Source organism: Mastigoproctus giganteus, chromosome 4 (assembly GCF_048544385.1).
Source record: "Mastigoproctus giganteus isolate SK-2022 chromosome 4, ASM4854438v1, whole genome shotgun sequence".
Classification (NCBI taxonomy): Eukaryota; Metazoa; Arthropoda; class Arachnida; order Uropygi; family Thelyphonidae; genus Mastigoproctus; species Mastigoproctus giganteus.
The window spans coordinates 86,940,588-86,967,348 of NC_143578.1; the positions used below are offsets into that span (position 1 = coordinate 86,940,588).

At 39.1% G+C, this 26,761-nt stretch overlaps 1 protein-coding gene across 1 annotated transcript in view; it reads left to right on the plus strand.

Annotated features, from left to right (window-relative positions):
* The first annotated feature begins 7,300 nt into the window (after positions 1 to 7,300).
* The window catches only part of LOC150086886 (uncharacterized), a 161,086-nt gene continuing 141,625 nt past the window's right edge, over positions 7,301 to 26,761 (plus strand). Inside the window, exons 1-2 of the mRNA XM_090372309.1 lie at positions 7,301 to 7,344; positions 17,753 to 17,941. Of these exons, the coding sequence (XP_090228435.1) occupies positions 17,755 to 17,941 (187 nt within the window). The 5' untranslated portion in view covers positions 7,301 to 7,344; positions 17,753 to 17,754. The remainder of the gene's footprint in view (positions 7,345 to 17,752; positions 17,942 to 26,761) is intronic.

The window sequence follows — 26,761 nt, forward strand, 5'->3', positions numbered from 1 at the left end:
ATATATATTTGGAGAGGGCAGAAAGTCGGTTGTTGGTTGTTTGGTGCAAGAATAATTTTTATTCGTCGTCCTATCGGTGGCTAGAGTCGTACCTTGGAAAAGATATATACCATGGAACGTTCTGAAGAGCCTAAAAACTCAGGAGGAATGCAGAAGTTTACTGGTGAGTTTGTTTCTACTTTAATAGCGAATTAAACGGAACGCCTACCTCCCCCTGCACTGTCGACGATTACTTACATTCCTCCTCCCAGATTTACATGTTAGCATTTTATCTATTGGTGATACTAATCACTATTAAATGGAATGTTATCAATTATCGGTAAACATATAACCTAACTTTACACAGTTACCTAAATATTCGGACAGCAAGATGCCTATCATTGTACAACCTCCAGTACATCGCGAATAAGGTACAAAGTCATACTTTTTAATACTGAAATGCAACAAGCCACTGCTTTGGTTCTTTTGTATCATAGATGTTTATGCCCTTTAAACTATGTTATATTTGTTCACTTCTGCTTCCTATTCATTCTCCTGACACCCTATCCATAACACTAGTTTTATAAATAAAAGAAGCACCATTTGGGGCCGCTCTTAAGTCTAATCATCTGAAAGGAACAAGAGTGGAGATCACAGTGCCTTCTTGTTGTGGCGGATCTATCTTCCATAGATCAGGATAAGATTTGAGGGCACGAGATAGTAGTCCTAAAACTAAATCGCTAGCTGATCATACGTAATCCATGCTTCCTGGAATGATAATGTTAGTGATGAGTTTGTGCAGAAACCATTTTATACTTTGAATGTTGAGTAATAGCATGAGTAGAGTATCTTAATTATTCTGGGATGAAAGGTGTCCGCCAAGCACACTATAACGGGAAAGCCTGCGGAACAACACGCTCAAGCAAATCTACATTCTTCCTAAAATGAGGCTTCGAGACCTGTACGCAGTACTGAAGGCGTGGCCTGATCTTGCCTTATACACAGGGACAATCACCTCCTTTTCCCTGCTAGCAATATTCCTGAATATCATTGATAAAACTCCATGACCTGCCCTGGTAGCCTGTCTGCATTGCTCAGAAAACCTCATATATGACTGCACAATTACTCCCAGATCTTTTTCATTTTCTACCACCTTATGTCTAGTAGCACACAGTTGGTACGTAACTCTGGGGGTTACTTTTACCCATATGCAGTACTTTGCATTTGTCAAGGTTATCTTCAGATGCCACCTCTCAACCCATCTGCTCAACTTTTCTAGATCCTGTTGCAGTAGTGTAGTGTCATTAACAACCCTGCCAACATTCATATCATCTGCAAGCTTGGACATTAAGTCCGAATTACCTCCATCAATATCATTGATAAATATACGAAACAACAGTGGACCCAACACCGAACCCTGTGGGACTCTAACAATAACATTAATCCACGAAGAGCAGCGCCCATTGATTAATACCCTCTGCCTTCTCCCACTCAACCATCCTTTTATCCATTGTAGCAACTTACCCTTAATACCATTCAGCTCCAATTTGTACAGTAGTCTTCCGTGCGCAACAGTGTCAAAAGCTTTCCTGGAATCCAAATATATGATATCAAAATTATTTTTTGCATCCAGTTCCTTTGTAGCCACATCATAATATCCTATCAAATTTGTCAGACAAGACTTTCCCTTAACAAACCCATGCTCTGTCTGAATTATTGCTGCAGTCTTGTCTAGATGATCCTCCAATGCATCTTTAACCAGTGACTCCATTATTTTACCCGGAACAAAAGTTAAACTAACTGGTCTGTAATTACTCGTGTTACCCGTTGATTTCCCTTTGTGAATTGGGGATACATTTGCACATCTCCACAGTCCGTGGGAACCTCCCCCGACTCCAAGGATTCTCAATAATTATGTCTAAGGTTTTGCTTACTTTCTTTGCTGCCTGCTTTAATATAACTGGATAGATCCCATCCAGTTATATTAAAGGTGCCTTTCTTATGTTTAACTTCAATAATTTCTGCTCCACTTTGTTCTCAGTTATTACAAAGTCATTAAGCACACTGCTATAATTTGATAACCTTCTGGGATTTTCAACTCTTAATAACTCCTCGTGTGTGAATGTAGATGCAAAATACTCATTCTATTTGTTTGCTATCTGAGCAGGATCATCAACAGTCGAACCATAGATATCAAGTGGACCAATCAGATTTATCCCCTTCTTCATCATCATCATCAGCCATTTTCAATCCACTGAAGGATGAAGGCTTCTCGAGCAACTTTCTAGTTCCTTCTGTTTTGAGCACTGGCCATCCCTTTACTACCCACAAACTCATGAATTTCATCTATCCATCTCCGCCTTTGTCTTCCCGGTTTTCTTCTAGCTCCTCTTGGGTACCATTCTGTTATTTTCTTAGTCCATCTGTCATCATGTCTTCGAGCTATGTGTCCTGCCCAAGACCATTTTAGTTCTTTAGTTTTGATAAGAATGTCCTTTACTTGAGTTTGCTGCCTAATCCATGTGTTTCTCTTCTTATCTAACGGTCTGATTCCCAATATAATTCGTTTCATTCTTCGCTGTGTAGTTCTCAGCTTCTCTTCCATTCTTTTTGTGGGTGCCCAAGTTTCACTTCCATAAGTCATGGTGGGGAGTGTACATTGGTTCATTATTTTACGTTTCAGACAAACTGGGATATTGCTCTTCACTATGTGACTATATTTCCTGAATGCTATCCATCCAAAATTTATTCTTCTTCCCTTCTTATTAGAGTTTATATAAGTAAAGGAATCCTTGCTGATTTTCTTAGATGCCAAAGATTTCTCATAATCTGCCTTCGCCTCCCTGACCTCCTTTGTGACTTCATTACAGACTAGCTTATATCTTTCATAGGTTTCTGTGTCGCCTGATAATTTATATGCATCCCATGCATTTTTCTTCTCTTTCACGAGTCTCATTAGTTCATTTGATAATCATTTTTAGGCCTAAACTTTGAGCAATATTTCTTAATAGGTATGAAAGTCTAGTAGCTTCCGTGATTAATTCTTTGAATGCTTCCCACTTACAACTTGCTGTTGGTAACATCATCCGTTGATCTCACTGTACAGAATATGAAAACTGTCTGAGACCACTGTAGTCAACTTTATGGAAGCAAAAACTCTTTCCTTTACTCCTGATGGTAATTATATCTCTTAGAAAATCCTACATCAGTATACTGTGATCACTGCCACCTAGTGGTTCCTTTTTCTGCAACCTCTTAATACACTAATGATCACTGCTGATATCTAGATCGAGAGCATTAGCATTAGCATTAGCATTAGTAGTGGCATGTGATGCAAGAAAGCAAGCTTATGCAGCATCAGCCAAAAAAAAAAAAAAAAAACACTTCCATTTCATCCCTCCGTTTGTTCGAAATACCTGTCCAGCTGAGCCTTAAATTTATTTCGGCTATCAACTTCCACAATAAGGAATGGAAGTCTGTTCCGCCCACTAGCTACCCGTTGGCTAAAGGGAAATTTACGCACGTCTATTCTACCTCTCTCTTTCCTCAATTTGAATTTATTCCCTCTCAGGTGATTATTCTGAGCAAGAGGAAGAATCCCATCAGCATTGAGCACGCTCAAACCATTCAAGGCTTTATACAACTCTATTAGATCACCTCGCAGGTGCATAGTCTCCAGTCACTGTATTTGCAAAATTTAAGCCTTTCTTCGTACGAGCAACCCTTTGTTCCATTCACGAATCTTGTTGCCCTTCTCTGTACTCCTTTCCGCAGCTCTACATCCTTCTTGAAATGAGGCCTCCAGACCTGTACAGTACTCAAGGTGTGGCCTGACCATTGCCTTAAACAAGGGAATAATCACCTCCTTTCCCTGTTAGAAAAATTCCTGTATATCATTGACAAGACACCATGAGCTACTCTTGCAGCCCGTCTATACTGCTCAGAAAACTTCATATCTGTCTGCACAATTACCCCCAGGTCCTTTTCATTCTCTACCAGTCTCAGTGTAGTACCACAGAGTTGATACGTTGCTCTGGGGTTGCTGTTTTCTATATGTAGTACTTTACATTTGTGAATGTTAAACTTCATTTACCACCTCTCAGTCCATCTGCTCAACCTTTCCAGATCGTATTGCAGCAGCACTGCGTCAGTAGTGTCCTTAGCAACCCTACGAGCCTTTTTATCGTCAGCAAACTTGCACATTAAGCTTGATATAGCATCATCAATATCATTTATAAATACAGAGAACAATAATGGACCCAACACTGAACCCTGAGGAACTCCACTAATAACATTAGTCCACGATGAGCAGTGTCCATTGATTACCACTCTCTCTCTTCCCCCCCCCCTCAACCGTCCCTTTGTGAATAGCAGCAATTTGCCTCCAATGCCACCCTGCTCCAATTTTTGAAGCAGTCTTCCAAGTGAAACTGTATCAAAAGCCTTTCTAAGATCCAAGTTTATAACATCAAAATTATTCCCTGCATCGAGTTCTTTTGTGACTGCATCATAGTATCCAATAAAATTGGTCAGGGAAGACTTTCCCTTTACAAAATAATGCTATGTACGAGCAATAACTGATGTATTGGCTAGATGATGATGCAATGCCTCTTTAATCAGTGCTTCCATTAATTTTCCTGGAACAGAAGTTAAACTCACAAGTCTATAATCACTTGTGTCAGCCTTTGATCCTCCGTTGTGAATTGGAGTCACATTTGCTCATCTACAGTCTATGGGTACCTCCCCTGAGTCCAAGGAAACTCTCATAATTATGGCTAAGGGTTTGCTTACCTCCTTTGCTGCCTCCTTTAATATAACTGGGTAGATCCCATCCGCCCCAGGTAAAAAAAACGCCTGGTATCCCATGGATTTTTTTCCTCTGCCATATGTCTCATTAGTTCATCTGACATCCATTTAGGCCTAAACCTTCAACAATATTTTCAGTTAGTATGTAAAACCTATTAGCTTCCAAGATAAGTTCTTTGAATGCTTCCCATTTGAATTTGTTGTTGGTAACATCATTAGTTGGTTCCACTGTATAGAATTTTAATAGTGTCTGAGACCATCGTTGTCGCCTTTACGAAAGCAAAAACCTTTCCGTTCGCCCCTGATGGTAGTTACCTCTTTAAGTAAATCCCACTTCAGCACACTGTGATCACTGCCACCTAGTGGTTCCTTTATCTGCAGATTTTTAGTGCCTGAAGAATCATTACTGATAATCAGATCAAATGTATTACTCCATGTAGTTGCCCCCCGAACGCTGATGTAGAAAACAATAATCTTATAAATCCACAGAAGCCTTGCTAGTGTGTGAGTGACCAACCCACAAATTCCAGTCAATATCTGGGAAATTAAAATCCCCCATTATAAGACTCTCTGATTTACTGGCCCACTCTATTTTCCTCCACAGTTTCTTATTAATGACTCTGATGAGTATAAACTGATCAGGGTCATTAGTCCTATAGCACACTCCTACTCTCAATTTTGTTCTCCCAATGCTTATGTCACATCAAACTGACTCAACACTGAACTCTCCAGCGATGTCGACTGGCTTCACTTCCTTCGATTTTATGTATTTCTTAACTAATAGTATAACCGCTCCTTCCTTGTTTTCTTGTCTATCCTTTCTGTGGACTTTGTGCTCCCCAAATTCCAGTTCTGCATTCCTTATGTCTGTATGACCCCACTTCTCTGATATCCCAATAGTATCCGCCTTTGTTTCTTTGAGCAATACCTCAAATTCATCAAATTTATTTTCCAAACTCCTAGCATTGGTGTACACGCAAGTATACATGCACCTGTTCCTGTTCTTAGCTACCCTAATTCAACGCATGTGTTTACTTGTACCGCAATGACTCCCAGCAGTCTCTGAAATATCCTGCATCTTGTTTTCCCTGCTGCTACTCATTCCAATAGAAGCATTGAAAGAATCACTTTCACCTCTGCCTGTGGCTACTGTTAATCTGTTAGTCCTTGTATCCCCCAAAGCTAGCAGTTTTCCGACCCACCTAACACTGCCTCGATAGTTTCGGCAAATATTCTTGCACCCTTTCTATTTAAGTGTATCCCATCCTTGTAGAAGCAGTGTTTCCTGTTAACAAGTACAGACCAGGCTGAAAAAACTGTTACCCCTTGAGCCTTGCACAATCTTTCCAGGGCCAAATTGATCGACAAGTCTCTCATCATATAGTGCTCCCTATCATGTCTGCAGAGAATTGCAGACACTTCCAAATTCAACCGTAATTCATGGCTTTTTTTTTTTTTTTTTTTGACCTTCTCTGGTTGCTTCTCGAATATGCTGCTGCAGAAAACAATCATCCAATAAATCTACAAAAGTACAAATTCTTTCCTTAGATACACATTTGGACTATCTCTGGTACGGGGTGAATAAAACGCATTAGTCGATCTCAGGCGAGGATGGCAAGGTTTGTCCTCATGAACAGAGTCGGGCCGTCACCAAAGGTGAGAGGGGTGCACTACACCCGAGCGACAAAGTTCAAGTGGCGCCTGAACACCAGAAACGTACATACACATATGAGGTAAATTTTAAAGAGCGACGCCGCCTTCCCTAGGATCTTCCGTTCCCAGGAAACTTGGTTTTTTTTTCAGAAAAACACGCAAACCGTCCAGAGTGCACACTCAATTTATGTACATAACAGACGCAGGTAGATGAGATAATTGTCGGTCTTCGCGTGTAGGAGAGTGGTTACAATCACCCCACGCTTCGTGTTTAGGCCCCATTCCGATCCCGTCTATTGTGGATAGAATTTTTTTTTTTTTCTCACTTTGTGGTCGAGTTAGTCGATCTCAGGAGATCGTAGCATGCTACTTCTCCCGGAAACTCAGCTTTTTATTCCAACTAAACATGAAAATGGGAATAATTATCAGATGTCCGTAATTTGACTTTTTTTTTTTTCTTCTTTTTTTTTTTGGCAGTAGTAGTCGATATTGCACTGTATTGTTTATCATAGTCAGAGATCATAGTCTTTATTAGACTGTGTTTTCATGCTTTCTCTGTATCACTTTTACCCTTCCCGAATTCAAATGCACCAGTAATATTAGGATATTTGTCCAGTTTGTGCAGACAGATTAAAATGAGTTATCTGACTGGTGTGTTATTATTTTTTTTTATATAAAATATAATAAACGGTGTCGATTTATTTACAATTTTTGTTTTAAGTACTGGTACAATGGCTGTTCTAGATTATTTCAATTTTTTGTCAACATTTTTGATCGTTGGCACCCTAGCGGATACAAAAAAGGCAAAAGTATAACTTTATTTATTTTCCCTTAGTTTCTTGTCGTGCTAACTGTGTGGTGTTTTTCTGCGGGATTGCGTGCGGTCTATATTACTTCTATAGCGAAGTGAGTTCTGCTTATTAAATATAAAACGAAACATAGTATGCGTACATTGCCCAGAAATTTGCGAATTCATGGCACGGAAAATTCATAGGAAATCTTCAAGAACTAAACCTCTTTCCGCATTATTAATGCCATTCAATTTATTAAATTTTAAACCAATTTTTAAGTATCTTGAGAATTCTGTCTTAGTTATCTTATTTCATTATTACTTACTGTATTATTATTATTATTAGTTTATTTTCTGTTATCTTGTAAGCTCCTGTAGTTATTTCTTTGGTTGTCCTGGGGTATGCATGTCATTGTCATCATAATTGTGATCATCACATGTGGTACATCTGGACAAGGCTACGTCGGTCTGTCACCTTGCCCAGTTTGTTCTGGACAAACCTGCGACCAGTGATCTGTTTGTCTTTATGTTGCCTTTCTGTATTGTGTATGGACTCCTGACTAATAGCTAATAAATGGAATTTATTATTACAATATGTACACTTTGTTACTAATGAAAAAAGTATATACTGTATTTCTTTTTCTTTTTTTTTTTTTTGATAGTGACCCTGAGTTAGTCCTCTGTAGGTTTTTATTTTAAATTTAATTCACATTACAAATTCTATAATTTCTACTTTCTCCATGGAACTGAAACTCACAATAGTTGCTGGCAGAGCTGTTTTTTTTGATTTCCCCACTTCAAATTTCAGAAAGCTCTATTAAAATTGCAATATGCTAAATGGAATATTCTCATTTAAGCGGCACATAACTAATTAAACTTGGAATTTAAAAACCCTACATGTTACATATGAACTTATTAGAAATTCTAGTATCAATCAGTGGCTGTCCCAGGATTTTCTATAGGAGTGGGCTGCTAAAACAGTGTTTGGAGAATCATTAACTTTAATTATCATGTAGCAGTAAAAATAATACACTACTGCTTTCTGGCCAAAAGCAATTTCAGCACATATAACATTTCACCATGCTTCCTCGGTTTAAATTTATGATCCCTTATGTGTTATCCGAGCAAGAGTAATGATGTCATCACTGTTTAGCTTACTCAATCCATTCTATGCTTTAACCACCTCTGTCAGATCCCCTCATAGGTGCCTTGTTTCCTTATGCTACAATTTATAGAACAAGTTTTTCTTGGTTGGATGTTCCAACAGATTCTCATCTTGAGTACAGATCTGTATGCTGTACTTTTTTTTTTTTTATGTGAACCCCAAACACGAGAGGTATTAGAACCTATAGTACTTAGTACCGTGCTTGGGTTGGAGGTTGAGAAGACGAAAGAAGATATTTGTTGACATTGGACTTGAACTTCTGTAGATTGTAATTTTCAGGAAATACGTATGAAGGAAGGTCGTTCCAGAAAACAGCAGTTGAATAGATAAATGAGGAAGATGAAAAGTTGGTTCTGTGGGTTTGAAGTTGGACAGTAAATGGATGTTGGCTGGTGGTGGCACGTGTTCGGACTGTTTTGAAAGAGAGAGCGGGAATTATAGAAGCCAATTCAGAAGAACAATGCCCATGAAAGTATCTGTAGAAGAGGCAGGCAGCAGAAACAGTACATCTATGAGAAAGCGAGTGGAGAGACTCTCTTAGAGATGAATCATTAATTAACCTAACTGCCCTCTTCTGAATGGTTTTGGGGACACCATCCCAGATGTGGGAACAATATTCCATGCCAGGGCAGATTTGCGATTTATACAGAGTGAGCAGCTGTTTGGAAGAAAAGTAACGCCGAGAGTGAAAGAGAAAACCAAGTTTTTTTAGATGCAGAGGAAGCAATATTTTTAATGTGCTTGTGCCAAGAGAGAAAGTCAGGGTAATCCCCAAAAGAGATACATCGTTTTGCCTAGAAATCAGAGTGTCACCAAAGATAAGCATAGGAGCAGAAGAATCCTTTTTGCGAGATATAAGACAAGACTGAGTTTTAGAAGGATTGAAATCAACTATTTGCCCCACTGGAGAATTACCTGAAGATCGGCATTTAAGGAATTGGTAGCAGATTTTTGAGAAATTGAAGCTGATTGAGCAAGGTAAGGTTTCTCAAAATGGAAAGTGGAATGCAATGTGCTATCATAGGCAAAACTATGGATAGGATTTCCAGTCAATCGAAGAAGGTCATTAATATACAAGAGGAAAAGAGTGGGGGAAAGAACTGAACCTTGGGGGATACCAGCATTAGTGGAGAAGTTAGAAGACAGAGAGCCATCTACCATCACCCTCAGTGAGCGATCAGAGAGAAAACTGGATAACCAATTACTAAAAACAGTTAGCAAACCATAAAATGGAAGCTTGTTTAGAAGACCTTTATGCCAAACATGATTGAAAGCCTTTGATATGTCAAGAGCAACTGCTTGTGTTTCCCCGAACCTTTCCATTGAATTAGTCCATAAATGGATAACAAGCCAAAATATCACCAGTGGATCGACACTGACGGAATCCATACTGGCGATCGTTGATCATACGGAAGGTTTCTAGGTAGTTTAAGAGTTGGCGGTTAATTGATTTCTCCATTACTTTAGAAAGAGTAGAAGTAATTGCAATGGGACGATAATTGGATGGGAGGGATTTGTCACCCTTTTTAGGAACTGGCTGGATATGAGCAAATTTCCAAGCAGAAGGAAAAACACCTTTGGAATAAGAAAGTGAAAAAAGGCGGCAAAGAATAGTAGTAAGTTCAGGAGCACAGGTGTTGAGAACACGTGGAGAAATACCATCAGGATCTGGAGCTTTCTTAGCATCGAGATTCATCAAAATCTTTCTGATATCCTTTTGACGGAAGACCACAGGAGGCATTGAATGGAGCATGTTGGGAATAGTGGGAGGTGTTTTACCAAGATCATTAATACATGAGCTGGAAGAAAAATGGGATGCTAGCAGGTCAGCTTTATCCTTGGCTGAAGTGACAACAGGACCATCTGGTTTGGACAGAGGTGGGAGCAGAGATGGGCAAAAGTTGCGGCCAATAGACCAGAATGCTTGTCTACCATTAGGGCAAGAAGCAAGTGTTCTACTCTTAGCCTGTTCAAACTCTAGTTTGGACTGATTAATAACTGCTTTACAATTGTTGCGAGCTTTGGTGTAGGCAGAAAATGACACTGAAGAATTAGAAACAAGCCAGTTACGATATGCAACATTCTTCTGTCGAACATCCTTAGCACATTTATTGGAAAACCAAGGTTTAGATAAAGGACGAGATTTTAAAGTGGAGTGTGGGAAAAAGGATTCCATAACTGCAAGAATAATTTGACTGACACGATCTGAGCAAACGTTGACATCAGAAGTTTTGAAACAGTAATCTGACCATGGAAAAGAAGAAAAGAAGTCTTGCAGGTCAACCCATTTTGCATTCTTGTAATGCCAAACAACACGAGGTTGGGAATAGCCATGAGATAAAGGTTCCATTGGAGAAGAGACAGTCACCAAGTTGTGATCTGAAGTGCCTAAAGGACCTCTCACTTCGACCGTGTACTTAGAAGGGTTGTTTGTGAGAAAAAGATCAAGCGTATTGGCTGTATGATTAGGATTGTCCGGTATTCTTGTAGGTAAATGAACAATCTGTGCAAGGTCATTAGTAATTGCAAAAGCCTCAGCATCTTGACCAGCTGGGTCGGTGTGACTAGAAAACGGAAGCCAACTGGAGTTGTGAACATTAAAATCACCAAGGAAAATTTAACTCACTGTTAGGAATGTTGGACTGGAAAAAGTCAAGTTGCAAAGAGAGGAAGTCAAATAGCTCCAAGTGATTAGTGGAATTGGGAGAATGGTAGAGACAACAGATGAATTTGACACAATGAGGTAGAGAGACTTTAAGCCAGAGAAGGTCAAAGAGAGGAGATTCCAAATTGCCAAGCCTCTGGCAGGGAATATCAGAATGGACATATGCACAAGTACCACCTTTGAGGCGAAAGGAAACATACAGCAAATAATTTGGGCGTCTGAGATGAGCAGTAGTTGAATCAACCGATAACTGAGATTCTGTCAGAAAAAGTACATGGGGTTTGGCAGACTGCAATTGGAAATGGACATCGTTGAGATTAGAATTGAGACCATGTATATTTGTGAAATGAATTAGGAAGTGCTTGGGAGGTTTAGATCTTTTCGCAGATAAGCTTGCTCTATTAGTTTGACAATTCATGGTGTGTTCAATAGTAAGAAAAAGTGGGTGAGAATTGCTGTATGAAGTAATGAAATTTTTGGAAAAGGCGTACATATGGTAAGAATATACCCAGATCCTTGACATAACGTGGCCTCGACAATGCTCCCCGCATACACACTACTCGGATTCCCTCCAGTCACTATCTTGCAGAGTAGAGGTAGCAAGATTATACACTAGCTGATCTGGAAGCCTCCTAGAGAGTTACCAATAGGTTCGGTCCGGTGTACTAACTAGCGGCCGGCCTGCGAACTCCGTTTTAGAGCTGTACCCTAGAAATGTAAGGAATATTGGATCTTGGCACGATGTTCATCATAACCTCAAAAGTCATCAATCATACTGCATGATGGAAGAGATAGGGAAGGATTGACCGGAACTTAGCTCTAGAGACTTAACATGGGTTCCACCACTTCAAGCCTCCAATAAGCAAAAAGTGGTGGTAGCAAAGTGGTGGTATTGAGCTGGTTGATGAGAGTTATCTGCCACCTAGTACTGCCTGGTAACATAGATGGGCGGCGTTCCTCCATGTGGTGTGGGCGCCGCACCTCGACCCCTGCTTACGTTGGTTCACACCTGGGTGGTCACCCACCATGTACTTGTGCATGGAGGTTATACCCAGGATTACTAACAGTCCCACCATCGTGAAGGTGCAAGCAGATGATTTGGCTGTCGCAGACCGTCCGGACTTCGCCGAAATTGGGTCCACTTGACTTGAGTGTCACCGGAATATCAGTTCCATCAGCATTTTAGACTTCCAGGTAGCAAGTACAGCTTGTCTGGCATATCTGAGAGAATGTGACAACCTCAAGGACCAGATAGTTTGAGTTGGTGGTTAAATGATTTCTCCATTACTTTAGAAAAAGTAGAAGTAATTGCAATGGGATGATAATTGGATTGGAGGGATTTGTCATCTTTTTTAGGAACTGTCTGGATATGAAAAAGCGGCAAAGAACAGAAGTAAGTTTAGGAGCTCAGGTTTTGAGAACAAGTGGAGAAATACCATCAGGACCTGGAGCTTTGTTAGCATCAGATTCATCAAAATCCTTCTTACATTCTTTTGACGGAAGACCACAAGAGGCATTGAATGGAGTGTACGGAGAATGGTTTGAGGAGATTTACCAAGATCATCAATACATGAGTTGGAAGAAAAATAGGCTGCTAGCCTATTTTTCAGGTCAGCTTTATTTTTGGTTGATGTAGCAATAGAACCATCTGGTTTTGACAGAAGTGGGAAAAGAGATGGGCAAAAATTGCAGCCAATAGTTTTGGCAAGAGACCAAAATGGTCAGCTACCGTTGGACAAGAAGCTAGTTTTCTGCCCTTAGCCTGTTTGAGATCTAGTTTGGACTGATTAATAACTGCTTTACAAAGTATAAATGATACTTAATAATAATTTTTATTATTACGCAATGTCGCTTATAAAAACATAGTACTGGAAATATTTTATAATAAAAATTCAGAAATATTATACGATTTCAGAGAATATAGGTTTAGTGGTTCGTTTTAAAAATGTTATGTTGAAAGGGCTTTGCTAAAAAAAATTTTACGTTGAAAGGGGTTCGCGAGTCGGATGCACCTGACACATCTTTATCTGCTTGTGGCCACTGATCCACCACAGTGCACAAAGTGCAACACTCGCCTCACTGTCCAATATCTACTTATTGATTGCCCCAAATACAATACTGGGCGAAAAGCTATGTTTACCTCATTTTCCACAACGAACACGTCTTTTAGCATCTCTGACCTCCTAGCAGATACGCCATGTGACCAAAATTTTTAGTTTCCTCAAACAGATAAAACTGTACAACGCAGTATAAACTTGAATAACATCACCATGGTTGGCGCATTATGGCCTTCTGCCCTTGCACCATAAAGCCTACAAACAAACAACAAACAATAATCAGATCAAGAGTATTACACCCTCTCATTGCCTCTCAAACATGCTGCCATAGAAAATAATCATCCAATAAATTCACAGAAGTCTTGCTAGTGTGCAAGTGATTGACTTTCAAGTTCCAGTTTATATTTGGGAAGTTAAAATTGCTCATTGTAAGACATTCTGATTTACTGGCCCACTCTTTCTTTATACAGTTGTTTGTTGTACTCATCAGAGTCATTAGGCCTCTAACACACTCCTACTCTCATTTTTGCTTTTCCAGTGCTTGTGTCACAGCAAACTGACCAACATTGCATTGTCCACCCATGCCAACTGGATGCACTGCCTTAGATATTATGTTTCTTAACTAACATCATAACCCCTCCTCCCTTCCTATCCTATCCTTTCTGTACAGTGTTCTCTCCAAATTCCATTTCGGCATTCCTTATATCTATGTGATACCACATCTCTGATATTCAGACAATATCTGCCTTTGATATCTTGACCAGCATTTCAAATTCATCAAATTTATTTACTATACTCCTAGTATTGGTGTACATGCAAGTATACATTCACCTGTTCTTACTCATAGTTACTCTAACATGGAACAAATATTTACTTGTTCCATGATTGATGTAGCGGAGTGGTTAGAAATGCGAGTGCATTAGCACTCGCTCTGAGTGGACTGGGGTTAAAGCTTGTGACTGCAAAATATGATTAACATTTGTATTGATGATTTATTGTTTAACTCCACTGACCTGGTGGTTGTGCCGGAGTATAAACATGAACATTTAAAAAATTTTTTTTTATGATGACTCCCAGCAGGCCTTGAAATCCCCAGTTGCTTTGCAGGCTGCTGTTCATTCCAATAGAAGTAGTGCAAGAATCACTTTCACCTCTGCCTGCGGCAACTGTTAATCTATTAGTCTGCGAATCTCCCACCTGCAATCTAGCGGTTTTCCGACCCACGTAACACTGCCTTGATAGCATCAGCAAATATTCTTGTACCCTTTCTATTTAAGTATATCTCATCTCTGTAGGAGCATTCTCTCCTGTTAACAAGCATAGCCATTCAGAGAAAAATTTTACCTCAGAAATGCTGTAAATATATTTATTTGTCTGTACCTGCTCAATGGAGAGAACCAGATGTCCTAGAAAGGTGTTTATTCACTAGTTGTTTTAAATTTAACATTTGGTTTTTAACTCCTTTCATATTTAACAAAAATTGAACAGCATGAAGACCAGGGGAGAAATAAGTCATCTTAAATGTAGTCATTACACAGATGTCATATGTGGCAGAAGGCATTAGGTGTTTTTTTTTTTTTTAAATTAATGAACATGGACATCATACTTGGCAGAAGGAATTGGTTTGTGTGTGTTTTTTTTTTTTTTTTTTTTTATCACTGAAGACTCATCCAGTAAATTTAGGTATAAAGCCTCATACTGCAATAATTAAAGACAAACACCAGCCAAGGAATAAAAAAGTTTTACTATAAAAATAATAAAAGCCTCATACTGTTTTAGAGCTTTAACTCGAACATTACATAAATTTGTGCTATCTTGTATGGGTTGTCTGAGTTGAGTAAAGATGCCCTCGACATTTAGTTAATCTATTCAGAGCTCTAAACACTTCAATAAGATCTCTTTGTAGGAGTCTAGTTTCCAGAAGCTGCAATTTGCAAAAGTGAAGTCTCTCTTAGTAAGAGAGATTTCATTTGATTCTTGATTCCCTCACTAATCTTGTTGCTCTTCTCTGCAACTGTTTGAGCAGATCCATATTTTTCCTAAAACGAAGCTTTCAGGACTGTATGCAATACTCGAGTTGTGGCATTATCATTGCTTTTACAGTAAGTTTTCCATGACAGTATAGTGCTTTTGCCACATCACATTTGGAGAGGTTGAGTTTGATTCTAGTCTGTGGAAGAATTTTTAAAGGCCTCTTCAGTTGAAGCGGTAGTTAGCTGATATTAGGTAGAGGGAGTAAGGATTTCCTACTGTTAGTTATTCTGGGTTTTTTAGCGTGCACTACGTGCAAATCAGCCCGTGAACATAATTTGTACTCACATAATATACAACAGTGCAGTATGGTCTAGGTCACTGGTGAGCCTACAACAAACAACAGCCTTATATATGCAGAATAACTACCTCCTCATTTTTGTCAGAAAAATTCCTATACATTATTTTATTCCTTTATAATAGGTGCACCTACATGTACCTGTTTCTGCTTATGGTAACCCTAACACAGTCAGTGTATATGTTTGTCTTATGAGGACATCGGCACCTCCGTAGCCAGGTGGGCAGGAGCGGCAGTGCGTAGCACACGCTTCTGCCCATCTGGCCAGATGACCACTAAATACGGAGGATGCGGAAAGGTCAGGGAATGACCACCGCATATCCCCGAAGCAATATGGCCTTAGTTTCTAATGCTCCTAAAAACCAAATAACAACAATAACAATATGAGGACCCCAGCAAGCCTTGTAATCTCCAATACCTTGCTTTCCCAGCTGTAGCTGCTGCTTCTGCTTGTCCCAGTAGAAGCAGTGCCAGAATTACTTTCAGCTCTTCCTGTGGCTGCTTTTAATATAGTAGTTTGTGTATTCTCCCCCAAAAGTTAGCAGTTTTCCAACCCACCTAATACTGCTTTGATAACATCAGCAAATATTCTTGTATCTCTTCTATTCAAGTATACCCCATCCCTCTAAAAATACTCTCCTGTTAACAACTACAGATCATGCTGAGAACAGTTCTATCCAGTGAGCCTTGTACAGTCTCAACAGGTTTGAAATGATTGACATTCAGTTTTGCTTATAGGTAGCCAACTTTTCTACTAAATGAATTACTCTCATATTATGGAGTCTCTTTATAATAAAATTTCTTGTTCCTGGTGGCCCTTTCTTATTACTGCAGTCACACTCTAAATAAAAATTGCCTCTCCAAAGGAAGAAGTATGTTGCTGTTTATTTTAGTTTGTGCGCGCACGCCATTACCGTTAAATGAGTTTTCAAAACTTCTGTACCATCAAGTATCTCACACATATTATGGATGTTTCTGATCACTGGTTCATCAAGTTTATTCTCATGTTAATAGGCATCTCATCATTAAATGTTATGATCATACTTTATATTGAATGCAACTTTAAAAATGTTGCATTCAGTATAATATATGATTGATTGTTTAAATGTCACACAACAGATTAAGAGAACTTACAAAATTCAAAACCTAAATAGTTACTTTATGTAAAAATGGAATTATTCAGATCACTCACAATCTGTGAAAAATCGTTGGCAGTCTGCCAATTGATTACCCTTAATATATACATATTTTGAACTTATTTTTCATAATTCTTTAAAGATTACTTATGTTTGTAATTGTATAATAATGTAGATTAACATTTATTTTACCTTTTATAATAATTGGCATAGTTTTTGCTTTCCCTTAATCCTTTATTTTCTTTAGGACTTTAGCCTTGCCAACTGTGGTTTTTCAAACATGGTTCTTTTCAGCACCATATCTCCCCCCCCCCCTGCAGTTGAAAAGAGATTTCTGTATTGGTGGCAATTAAAACCCTGTAATAATTTGGAAAAATTATTTATTGTAGAGGCCTGTATTATTAATAATGTAAAAAGCAATTGTTAAAGCTCTGTTTGCTGAAATTACTAAGCTCAATAGCAAGTTTTATTGTGCACGCTGTCTTGTTAACAGTTTAATTAACTTCTGTGCCAGTTAGGATATTAGTACATAGCTGAAACCTCAGAAGTACATTATCAGCTTTTCTTGTAGATTGTATAGCCATGGTGAGAAGTTTCTGAATTTATTAATGTTTTTATTTCATTGTTTGGTGTAGCACATATTTAAGGAACAAAATGTAGAGAAGAAAGCAAGTATTGTTTTTTAGTTTGCTTATTTTTATTCATGCCATTTTATGCTGTGATTTGAAGTAGCTACAATCAACCCCAGGGGCTCACATCATGAGTATGGGCTTGGCACACCCAGGGTCCTGAGCTGGATATCATCATTCTTCTCTTTCTTTGTGATTCCTTTCTGCTTCAGCCTTTCTCTCTCTTTCCTTCAGGGTAACTCTTTTTTTTTTTTTTTTTTTTTTTTGCTGGTACAGCAAAAGCCTCAGTCTTCCTTGCATCATATGGCTAATAATAATAATTAATTGTTTCTTGGAAAAACTAGCTGGAAATTTTAGGTCTTTGGAAATGGCTGGAAAAATTTTAATGTTGTGCTCCTTGAGATCTGACTGTAGTTTTATTATAATATAATAAAATGTAAAGCATGAGTTATTTGTAATTGGATTTTTATGTTATAGCATTAAGACACAAGAATATAATATTAAAGTATATATATATATATATATTTTTTATATATATTTTAGAAATGGCTGAAAAGAAACGACTTTTTCTTGGAGGACTTTCTCCCGAGACAACAGAAGATGATGTGAAATCATTATTATCAAGATTTGGAAATGTTCTAGGTGTCGAAATACATATTAAAAATGATGAACACTCAAGGAAGATTTTTGCTTACATAGATGTTCAGATGACAGGTGATAATTTAGTTAAATGTAAGTATTCAATTCCATAGTTACTACTGTTACTATAGTAACAAATGTAACAATTCCATTATTACTACTGTATTTTATTATAACATTGATAAATATTAATTGAACATTCTTTTAACCTTCCAGCTGGTGATGTTTTTAACGAAATTTTAGCCGAAAATCGTATATTTATTTTAATGCTGAATTATTTCTGGTAATGATTTTTTTCCTTTTGTAGTGTAAAACATCACCATATATTGACAATCAGTGCATATCATGATTTATTAACATGGACATCATTTTCAAGCTGACAGAATAAGCCAGTAGGAATAAATGAAGATTTCTCCATTTGTGCCTACTGACTTCAGATGTATTGAAGACATCAGTGTTTCAAAAATATCATCTTCCAAAACAGATGAAAAATAGTCTACAGTAATTGTGAGATTTTAATATATGGGTCATTTGCCTATGATACTGAGTAAATATGTGTCAAGAATAAATATATGGCATTAGTATTTGGTACAAGAAAGCCTTAGGCTTTTGATACCACCAGCCAAAAAAATAATAATAAATAAATAATAAAATAAAATTGCTATTGGACTCCCTCCTTATGTAGATATCTATCCAGGTACTCTTTGAATCTCTCTAAACTGTCAGCCTCAACCACCAATTTAGGCAATTTATTCCAATAATTAACAACTGTCTGGCTAAAAGCAAACTTCCTACAGGTCCAGTCAATCTCTCTCCCCTTAATTTGACTTTGTGACTCCTATTCTGGAATCATTTACAACTGCACAAATTTCACCCTCATTCATTTACTTTCTCCTTTTAGAGCCTTATGTATCTCAATCAGATTTCCTCTAAGGTGCCTAGTTACTGAATTCGATAGCCCACATATTCAAAGGCTTTCCACATATAGACTTCCCTTTGCAGATCTCACCAGCCACACACACATTGCCTATCTTTGGATATTTTCAAGAAGCTCAGTATCTCTATTTAAGTGCAGTCCGTATACTTGAATAAGTGACCTTAAAATTGCCTTATACGCTGGGATTGTGGCATTTATCTCTACAAGCAAACATTTTATAACTCATCAATAATGAGACCATGTGCCTTGTTTGCTACTTCCATCTGGTGTGTTAATGCTTGGCAAGCTTTTTGTCTGACCATATCAAGAATCCCAATTCCCTTCTTCCTCTCCCTCAATGTGAGTACCTGTACATTATGAGGGGACCTCCCTAGAGATGCTGCTGGATCTACAGATTAGTGTCACTGGGATCCAATGCCCACACCTCTTGAACACCACCTATAGCATGCAAAGCCAACAACATGAAGGGAGATGGAGACAGAATAATTGACAAACAATATGAAGCAGTCCAGTGAAATCCCTAATAGGAAAGCTGGACTGTGGATGCTTCCCCTGAGAACTCTATGTATCTCTATTCATGTTTTATGTTTCATGTTTATTGGTTTTAGATCACCATCACTAGAATTTGGTGTTTTAGCTATGCACTGTGCAGAACTTTCCAGCATGTCTCTTAATATACAGTAAACCCCCGCTATTCGCGGGGGTTACGTTCCTGAGAAATGTCGTGAATACCGAAAACGCGAACACTGAGTTATGGCTCCCATAGTAATAAAGGGGTTCCGTTCCAAAGTATGAAATATATAAGAAAAACTAGTCTAAAATTTTGTCTATGTATGTATTATATGTACCTTCATAATATGACTATGTACATAGACAGTACATAGTGAAATGCAAGCATATGGCATCGAAATGAAAATAAGAAACAATTTAATATTAAATGTAATATTTATTAGAAATTTCAAACAAATCTTTCAAATCAGCGCCTTTGCTAGCAAAAAAAAAACATCCCACCAGTGCTATCACCAGTTTCGCTAAAGTGTTGATAAAGGAGTTTTGCCTTTTCGCGAATGATGAGTGAACTTAACGGAATTTTATTTTGAGTTCGGTCTTCTATCCACAGATTTAAAGCTTTTTCCATTTTTTCTAATTTAACATCACGAGTTACAGAGCAAATTTTTGAAGCAATTAGCGCGTTTTCACGGACACTACGGCGGATTTTTTCTTCCGATTTCTTGATTGATCGTACCGTTGACTCATTGATTTTATAATGTTTTGCCACTGAGGAGACACTTTCACCATTAGAAATTTTGTCTAATAACTCAATTTTATTCGCTAATGTTATCACCTTCTTTGATATTTTCACATTTCTCTTTTTATTCGTAGCCATATTTTTGTAGGGGTTAGAAAGAACTTGTCCACAATAAAGTCACTTTCTTCCTTTAATACACTCGAAAAAGTCTGTTTTACACTGCAAAACGGTAGATTTATCATTTTTGTAAGCATATCAATTTATAAATTGATAAATTTATTCAGTTTATAAGCATATAAATTAAAAGCAAACGACGAAACCTTCCATGACTAACACATACTGAACAAGGATTACCGAGAAACATCCACGCTCGCGATTTTTTCACCCCTCTCCCCCCCACCCACTGAGCGCTGTTTTGACCGGGAAAGATAATTTTAGCCACGCCCATGTTTTTTATGGCTGAAAATATTCACGGCGCTTTAAAATTCACATTTTTTTAGGTTTCATTTTATATTAATTCGGCGATCGCGAATACGCGAAACCGCGAATACAGATACTGCAAATAGCGGGGGTTTACTGTACTGCTTTGACAAAGATGGGAGGTCCTATGTCGGCCCACTCAGGATTGGTTGGCTGGCAAGTCTGCTTGCTAGGGTCAACTGTACTTCAATAGGTTGCCGCCTCCGTAGCCAGGTGGGCAGAAGCGGCAGTGCGTAGCACACGCTTCTTGATTAGACCGGGGTTCGAGCCTGTAACCACCAAATACGGAGGATGTGGAAAGGTCAGGGAATGACCACCACATATCCCCGGAGCAATATGGCCTTAGTTGCTAATGCTCCTAAAAAACCAAATAACAACAACAACAACTTCAATAGGTCTCTTTCCCTTGGTCCTGGGACAGGGTCAAGACCTGTTGGATGTTTGGGTATAGTAACTAGATAACCCTGGCATCCCACTTGCACATGTACCACCTGCTAATTTGTGAGCAGGTGGTCCCTTATTGGGCTGCATGGTGAGTGGGAAGAGCCTTAAAGATACTGAATTTTATTTCTCTATTCCTATGAGTAATTCAAATTTTTCTTCTTCCTCCTGGGCCTCTACCAGATTGCTACCAGAAAATGATAATGAAGAAAATGGCACTAAGAACAAAAAACACTGAAGAGGAGCTGCACCACCTCCTGTACCTTGTTTTCTGATTGTGCATTCTATCAGAGAACAGGAAATTGGTAAAAATGTCACCCTTCATTCAGAAGAGTAACATTTTACGAATTCAGAAGGGTCTTGAAGGGCCGGCAGAGTCCCTGAAGTTGGTAAAAATGACTTAGATTGGGTGATATTTTAGTAGAAACTTCCTCAGTGCAACCTTTAGAATTACTCCTCTAAGCAATGTCTCTTGTGGACATTCCAAATAAAGTAACACCACACAGAAGACCCAATACATTATGTAGTGCTAGTGGGATCTCTACTGGGAGATATGCCCCAAACAGCCATTAAGAGGATATTCGTGCATAAAGAGGGAAAACTAGTTCCAAATAGGGTTCTTATCCTTACATTTAAACATAACTAAACTGCCTGCCTCTGTCAAGGCAGGATATTTGAACCATCCTGTAAGGCTATACATCCCCAATCTGATACAATGTTTTAGGTGGCAAAAGTGCGGCCACTATCAGATGGCATGTTGTAGCTCTCTCTTGCTTGTGCCTGGTGTGGTGGAAAGGAACTTGACATCAAAGAATGCTCTACTCCAAAACTAGCATACTTAAATTGTGGAGGTGAACATCCTATTATTCAAGGGCATGCCAATGGTAGAAAAATGAGAAACAAATCCAGAAAATCAAGACAGAGCAAAATATCCCTTATGCGGAGGCAAAGAAACAGGTCACACCAATAAATGATGGGGAATCCTACTCTCAAATGGTTTTGTGCAAATGTTCCACATTGATACAAATGGATGTTTCAGTTCCAGCATGGACAGTTTAGGCATCTCCCACCCCATTTCACTTTCAATGTGACGTGGAGGGGAATATTCTTTTATTGGACTGTTTTTTTAAAGAATGAATGTGTAAGGTCTGCTGTTTAGCTTGTTTTTTTTTACTTTATTTTATTTATTTATTTTTCTCCATTTTTCTAGGCTATCTGTAACTACTCATGAGATAATCCAGTTTTCTTTTGAACATGCGGCTTCTTTTGATGTTCAGACGTTTGAAACTATTTTCACCAGATCCTTAAAACTTCATTTTTATTTCAATATTTCCATGGTTTTCACTCATGGAAAACCATAAACAGAAATGGTGCTAGTGACCAAGAGTGTAATGTGGTGTTTTGCATGTAACCTGAAATGTGCATTGTATTATGCTATAGTGGATTGGGCTGTATGTATATAAGTAAAGCAAAGAGCTCAAAGTAGCAGAAGTGCTTTGGTTCTGAGGTCTTAAAGAATAGGGTTGATGTTCTTGATGAATTAAAAAATGGACCCATCAAGCACTCAGCTACCAAGAATAATGCTTGAGCCCATGCTACAGCATCAGACAACACAGACACTTTCTCCACAGCAAAGATCCAACAATTCAGGATTAAGTTGCATACGTTACTTGTGCTCTTTTTTGTGAAGCTGCCTGCTAGAAGTAGCTTCACAAAAAGAGCAGCCATAGATGATGCCTTTATGTGTGTTCGTTGCACTGAGCACGAGGAGGTTAGTTTGCATGGTTAAGTGCAAACTAGGTGTTCTGATGGGATTATATGAGGTCTTGAAGAATAGGGTTGATGTTCTTGATGAATTAAAAGATAGGGACCCATTAAGCACTCAGCTGCCAATAATGGTGCTTGAGCCCATGCTACAGCATCAGACAACACAAAGACATTCTCCACAGGAGAGATCCTTGATCCTACAGGCTACTTGTGACTCGATTGTCAGGAAAACGTGTGAGGACGAGAGTTTCCTGTGCGGACGTGCCTTTCTGCCGCTCTTGGAACAGAGAAGTTTTTTCTGATTTATTTTCTGCTTTATTAGTTTAAATTGAAATTTTAATTTTATTGACATTTAAATCGAAATCATGACTCTGACCACAGCAGCAAAGCAAAAGGCTCAAGCTAATGGGAGTGCTGTGACTCAGGCGAGAACTGAGGGGGGCAGTTGCCCTCTGAATCACAGCCTTTTAAGATGCACTGTTTGCTTGATGTTTGCGGAGCAATCGGGTACGGGACATGATACTGCCATGGGGGATGTCTTTGTGTGTGCACGATGCAAGGAGTGCAAGGAAATTAGGCGACAACTTGGCGTTGTTATGGGCCTATATGAGACCTTGAAGGACAGGGTGGATGCCCTCGAAGGAAATAAATTGAGGGGCCCATCAAGCTCTCAGCTGCCCACATCAATGCCAGAGCTTGCACTTGGTCATCTTGCAACACAGAGGCAGCCCCCAAGGCAGAATGCGCTGGTCCCACAGGAACTAGTAGTTGTTGGTGACTCTATTGTCAGGGAAACGGGGAACATGCTTTGTAAAAAGGATAGATGGAACAGGACCAGGGTATGTCTGCCAGGGGCAAAGGTTGATGACGTTGTAGAGCAGATATCATCTTTTAAGGGCACAAAAGGTGATATAGTTGTACGCGTTGGCACTAATGATATTAAGAGTAGGAGACCAGCGGAATTACTTAACAAGTACAGGTCACTGTTGAAAAAAAGCCATGAAGTAGGGTTGAATTTGAAAGTGTCTGCAATTCTGCCCAGACACGATAGGAGGGAGTATATGATGAGAGCCTTGTCGATCAATTCGACCCTGGAAAGATTGTGCAACGCTCAAGGTGTAGAATTTTTTTTCAGCCTGGAATGTACTTGTTAACAGGAGAGATTGCTTCTACAGGGATGGGATACACTTAAATAGAAAGGGTGCAAGAATATTTGCTGATGCTGTCGAGGCAGTGTTAGGTGGGTCGGAAAACTGCTAGCTTGGGGGGAGACAAAGACTAATGGATTAACAGTAGCCACTGGCAGAGGTGAAAGAGATTCTTGCACTGCTTCTGTTGGAATGAGCAGAAGCCTGAAAAACAAGATGCAGGATATTTCAGAGACTGCTGGAAGTCATTGCGGTACAAGTAAACACATGGGTTGTGTTAGGGTAGCTAAGAATAGAAACAGGTGCATGTATACTTGCGTGTACACCAATGCTAGGAGTTTAGTAAATAAATTTGATGAATTTGAGGTATTGCTCAAAACATCAAAGGCAGATATTGTTGGGATATCAGAGACGTGGTGTCACACAGATATAAGGAATGCAGAACTGGAATTTGGGGAGTACAATGTGTATTGAAAGGATAGACAGGACAGGAGGGGAGGAGGGGTTATGCTATTAGTTAAAAAACACATAAAATCCAAGGAAGTGAAGCCAGTCGACATTGATGGACAGGGCAGTGTCGAGTCAGTTTGGTGTGACATAAGCATAGGTAAATCAAAATGGAGAGTAGGAGTGTGCTATAGGCCTAATGACTCTGATGAGTATAATAAGATACTGTACAGGGAAATAGAATGGGCCAGTAAATCAGAGAGTCTTATAATGGGAGATTTTAATTTCCCAGATATTGACTGGAATTTGTGGGTTGGTCACTCACACACTAGCAAGGCTTTTGTGGATTTATTGGATGATTGTTTTCTACACCAGCATGTTCGGGAGGCAACTAGAGGGAGTAATACTCTTGATCTGATTATCAGTAGTGATTCTTCATGCATTAGGAATCTGCAGATAAAGGAACCACTGGGTGGCAGTGATCACAGTGTGTTGAAGTGGGATTTACTCAAGGAGGTAACTACCATCAGAGGTAAAGGGAAGGGTTTTTGCTTTCGTAAAGGCGACTATGATGGTCTGAGACAGTATTTAAATTCTATACAGTGGGACCAACTGATGATGTTACCAACAGCAAATTCAAAATGGGAAGCATTCAAGGAACTAATCTTGGAAGCTACCAGGCTTTACATACAAACCAAGAAATATTGTTCAAGGTTCAGGCCTAAATGGTTGTCAGATGAACTAATGAGACATATGGCAGAGAAGAAAAATGCATGGGATACATACAAATTAATGGGTGACATGGAAGCCTATGATAGATATAAGTTGGTCTGTAACCAAGTCACAAAGGAGATTAGGCAGGCAAAGGCAGATTATGAGAAATCCTTGGCAAAGGACGCAAAGAAAAACAGAAAAGAGTTCTTTACCTATTTAAACTCAAGAAGGAAAGGGATGAATCAGATTGGTCCACTGGATGTTGATGGTTCAACAGTTGAGGATCTAGCTCAGGTGGCTAACAATCTAAACGAGTATTTTGCATCTACTTTCACACATGAGGAGTTATTCAGGAAGGGGAATGTCGTAGGTGAAGTAAACATTGGCAGTGAGCTAGATTATTTTCTAATAACTGAGAGGAAAGTGGAGGAGAAATTGTTGAGGATAAACATAAAAAAGGCACCCGGGGTGGATGGGATCTATCCAGTTATATTAAAGGAGGCAGCAAAGGAAGTAAGCAAACCCCTAGCCTTAATTATGAGAGCTTCTTTGGACTCAGGGGAGGTACCCATGGACTGGAGATGTGCAAATGTAACCCCAATTCACAAAGGAGGATCAAAGGCTGACACAAGTAATTATAGACCTGTTAGTTTAACTTCGGTTCCAGGAAAATTAATGGAGGCACTGGTTAAAGAAGCACTGCAGGATCATCAGGACAAGAATTCAGTTATAGCTCAGACACAGCATGGTTTTGTTAAGGGCAGGTCTTGTCTGACCAATTTGATTGGATACTATGATGTAGCACAAAAGAACTGGATGCAGGGAATAACTTTGATATTATATATTTGGATCTTAGAAAGGCTTTTGATACTGTTGCGCATGGAAGACTGCTGCACAAATTGGAGAAGTGTGGCATTGGAGGCAAATTGCTGCTATGGATAAAGGGATGGTTGAGTGGCAGAAGACAGAGAGTGGTAATCAATGGACACTGCTCAACGTGGACTAATGTTATTAGTGGAGTTCCTCAGGGTTCAGTGTTGGGTCCATTGTTGTTTTCTGTATTTATAAATGATATTGATGATGGTGTATCAGGCTTAATGTCCAAGTTTGCAGACGATACCAAGGTTGGCAGGGTTGTTAAGGACACTACTGATACTATGCTGCTGCAACAGGATCTGGAAAGGTTGAGCAGATGGGCTGAGAGGTGGCAAATGAAGTTTAACATTGACAAATGTAAAGTACTACATATGGGAAACAGTAACCCCAGATCAACGTATCAACTCTGTGGTACTATGCTGACAGTGGTAGAGAATGAAAAGGACCTGGGGTTAATTGTGCAGGCAGATATGAAGTTCTCTGAACAGTGCAGACAAGCTGCAAGAGTAGCTCATGGTGTCTTGTCAATGATATACAGGAATTTTTCTAGCAGGGACAGGGATGTGATTATTCCCTTGTATAAGGCATTGGTCAGGCCACACCTTGAGTACTGTATACAGGTCTGGATGCCTCATTTCAAGAAGGATGTAGAGCTGCTGGAACGAGTACAGAGAAGGGCAACAAGATTAGTGAATGGAACAAAGGGTTGCTCTTACGAAGAAAGGCTTAAGTTTTGCAAATTACAGAGCCTGGAGACTAGGCATCGGCGAGGTGATCTGATAGAGGTGTATAAGGCTTTGAATGGCTTGAGCATGCTCAATGCCGATGGGATTCTTCCTCTTGCTCAGAATAAT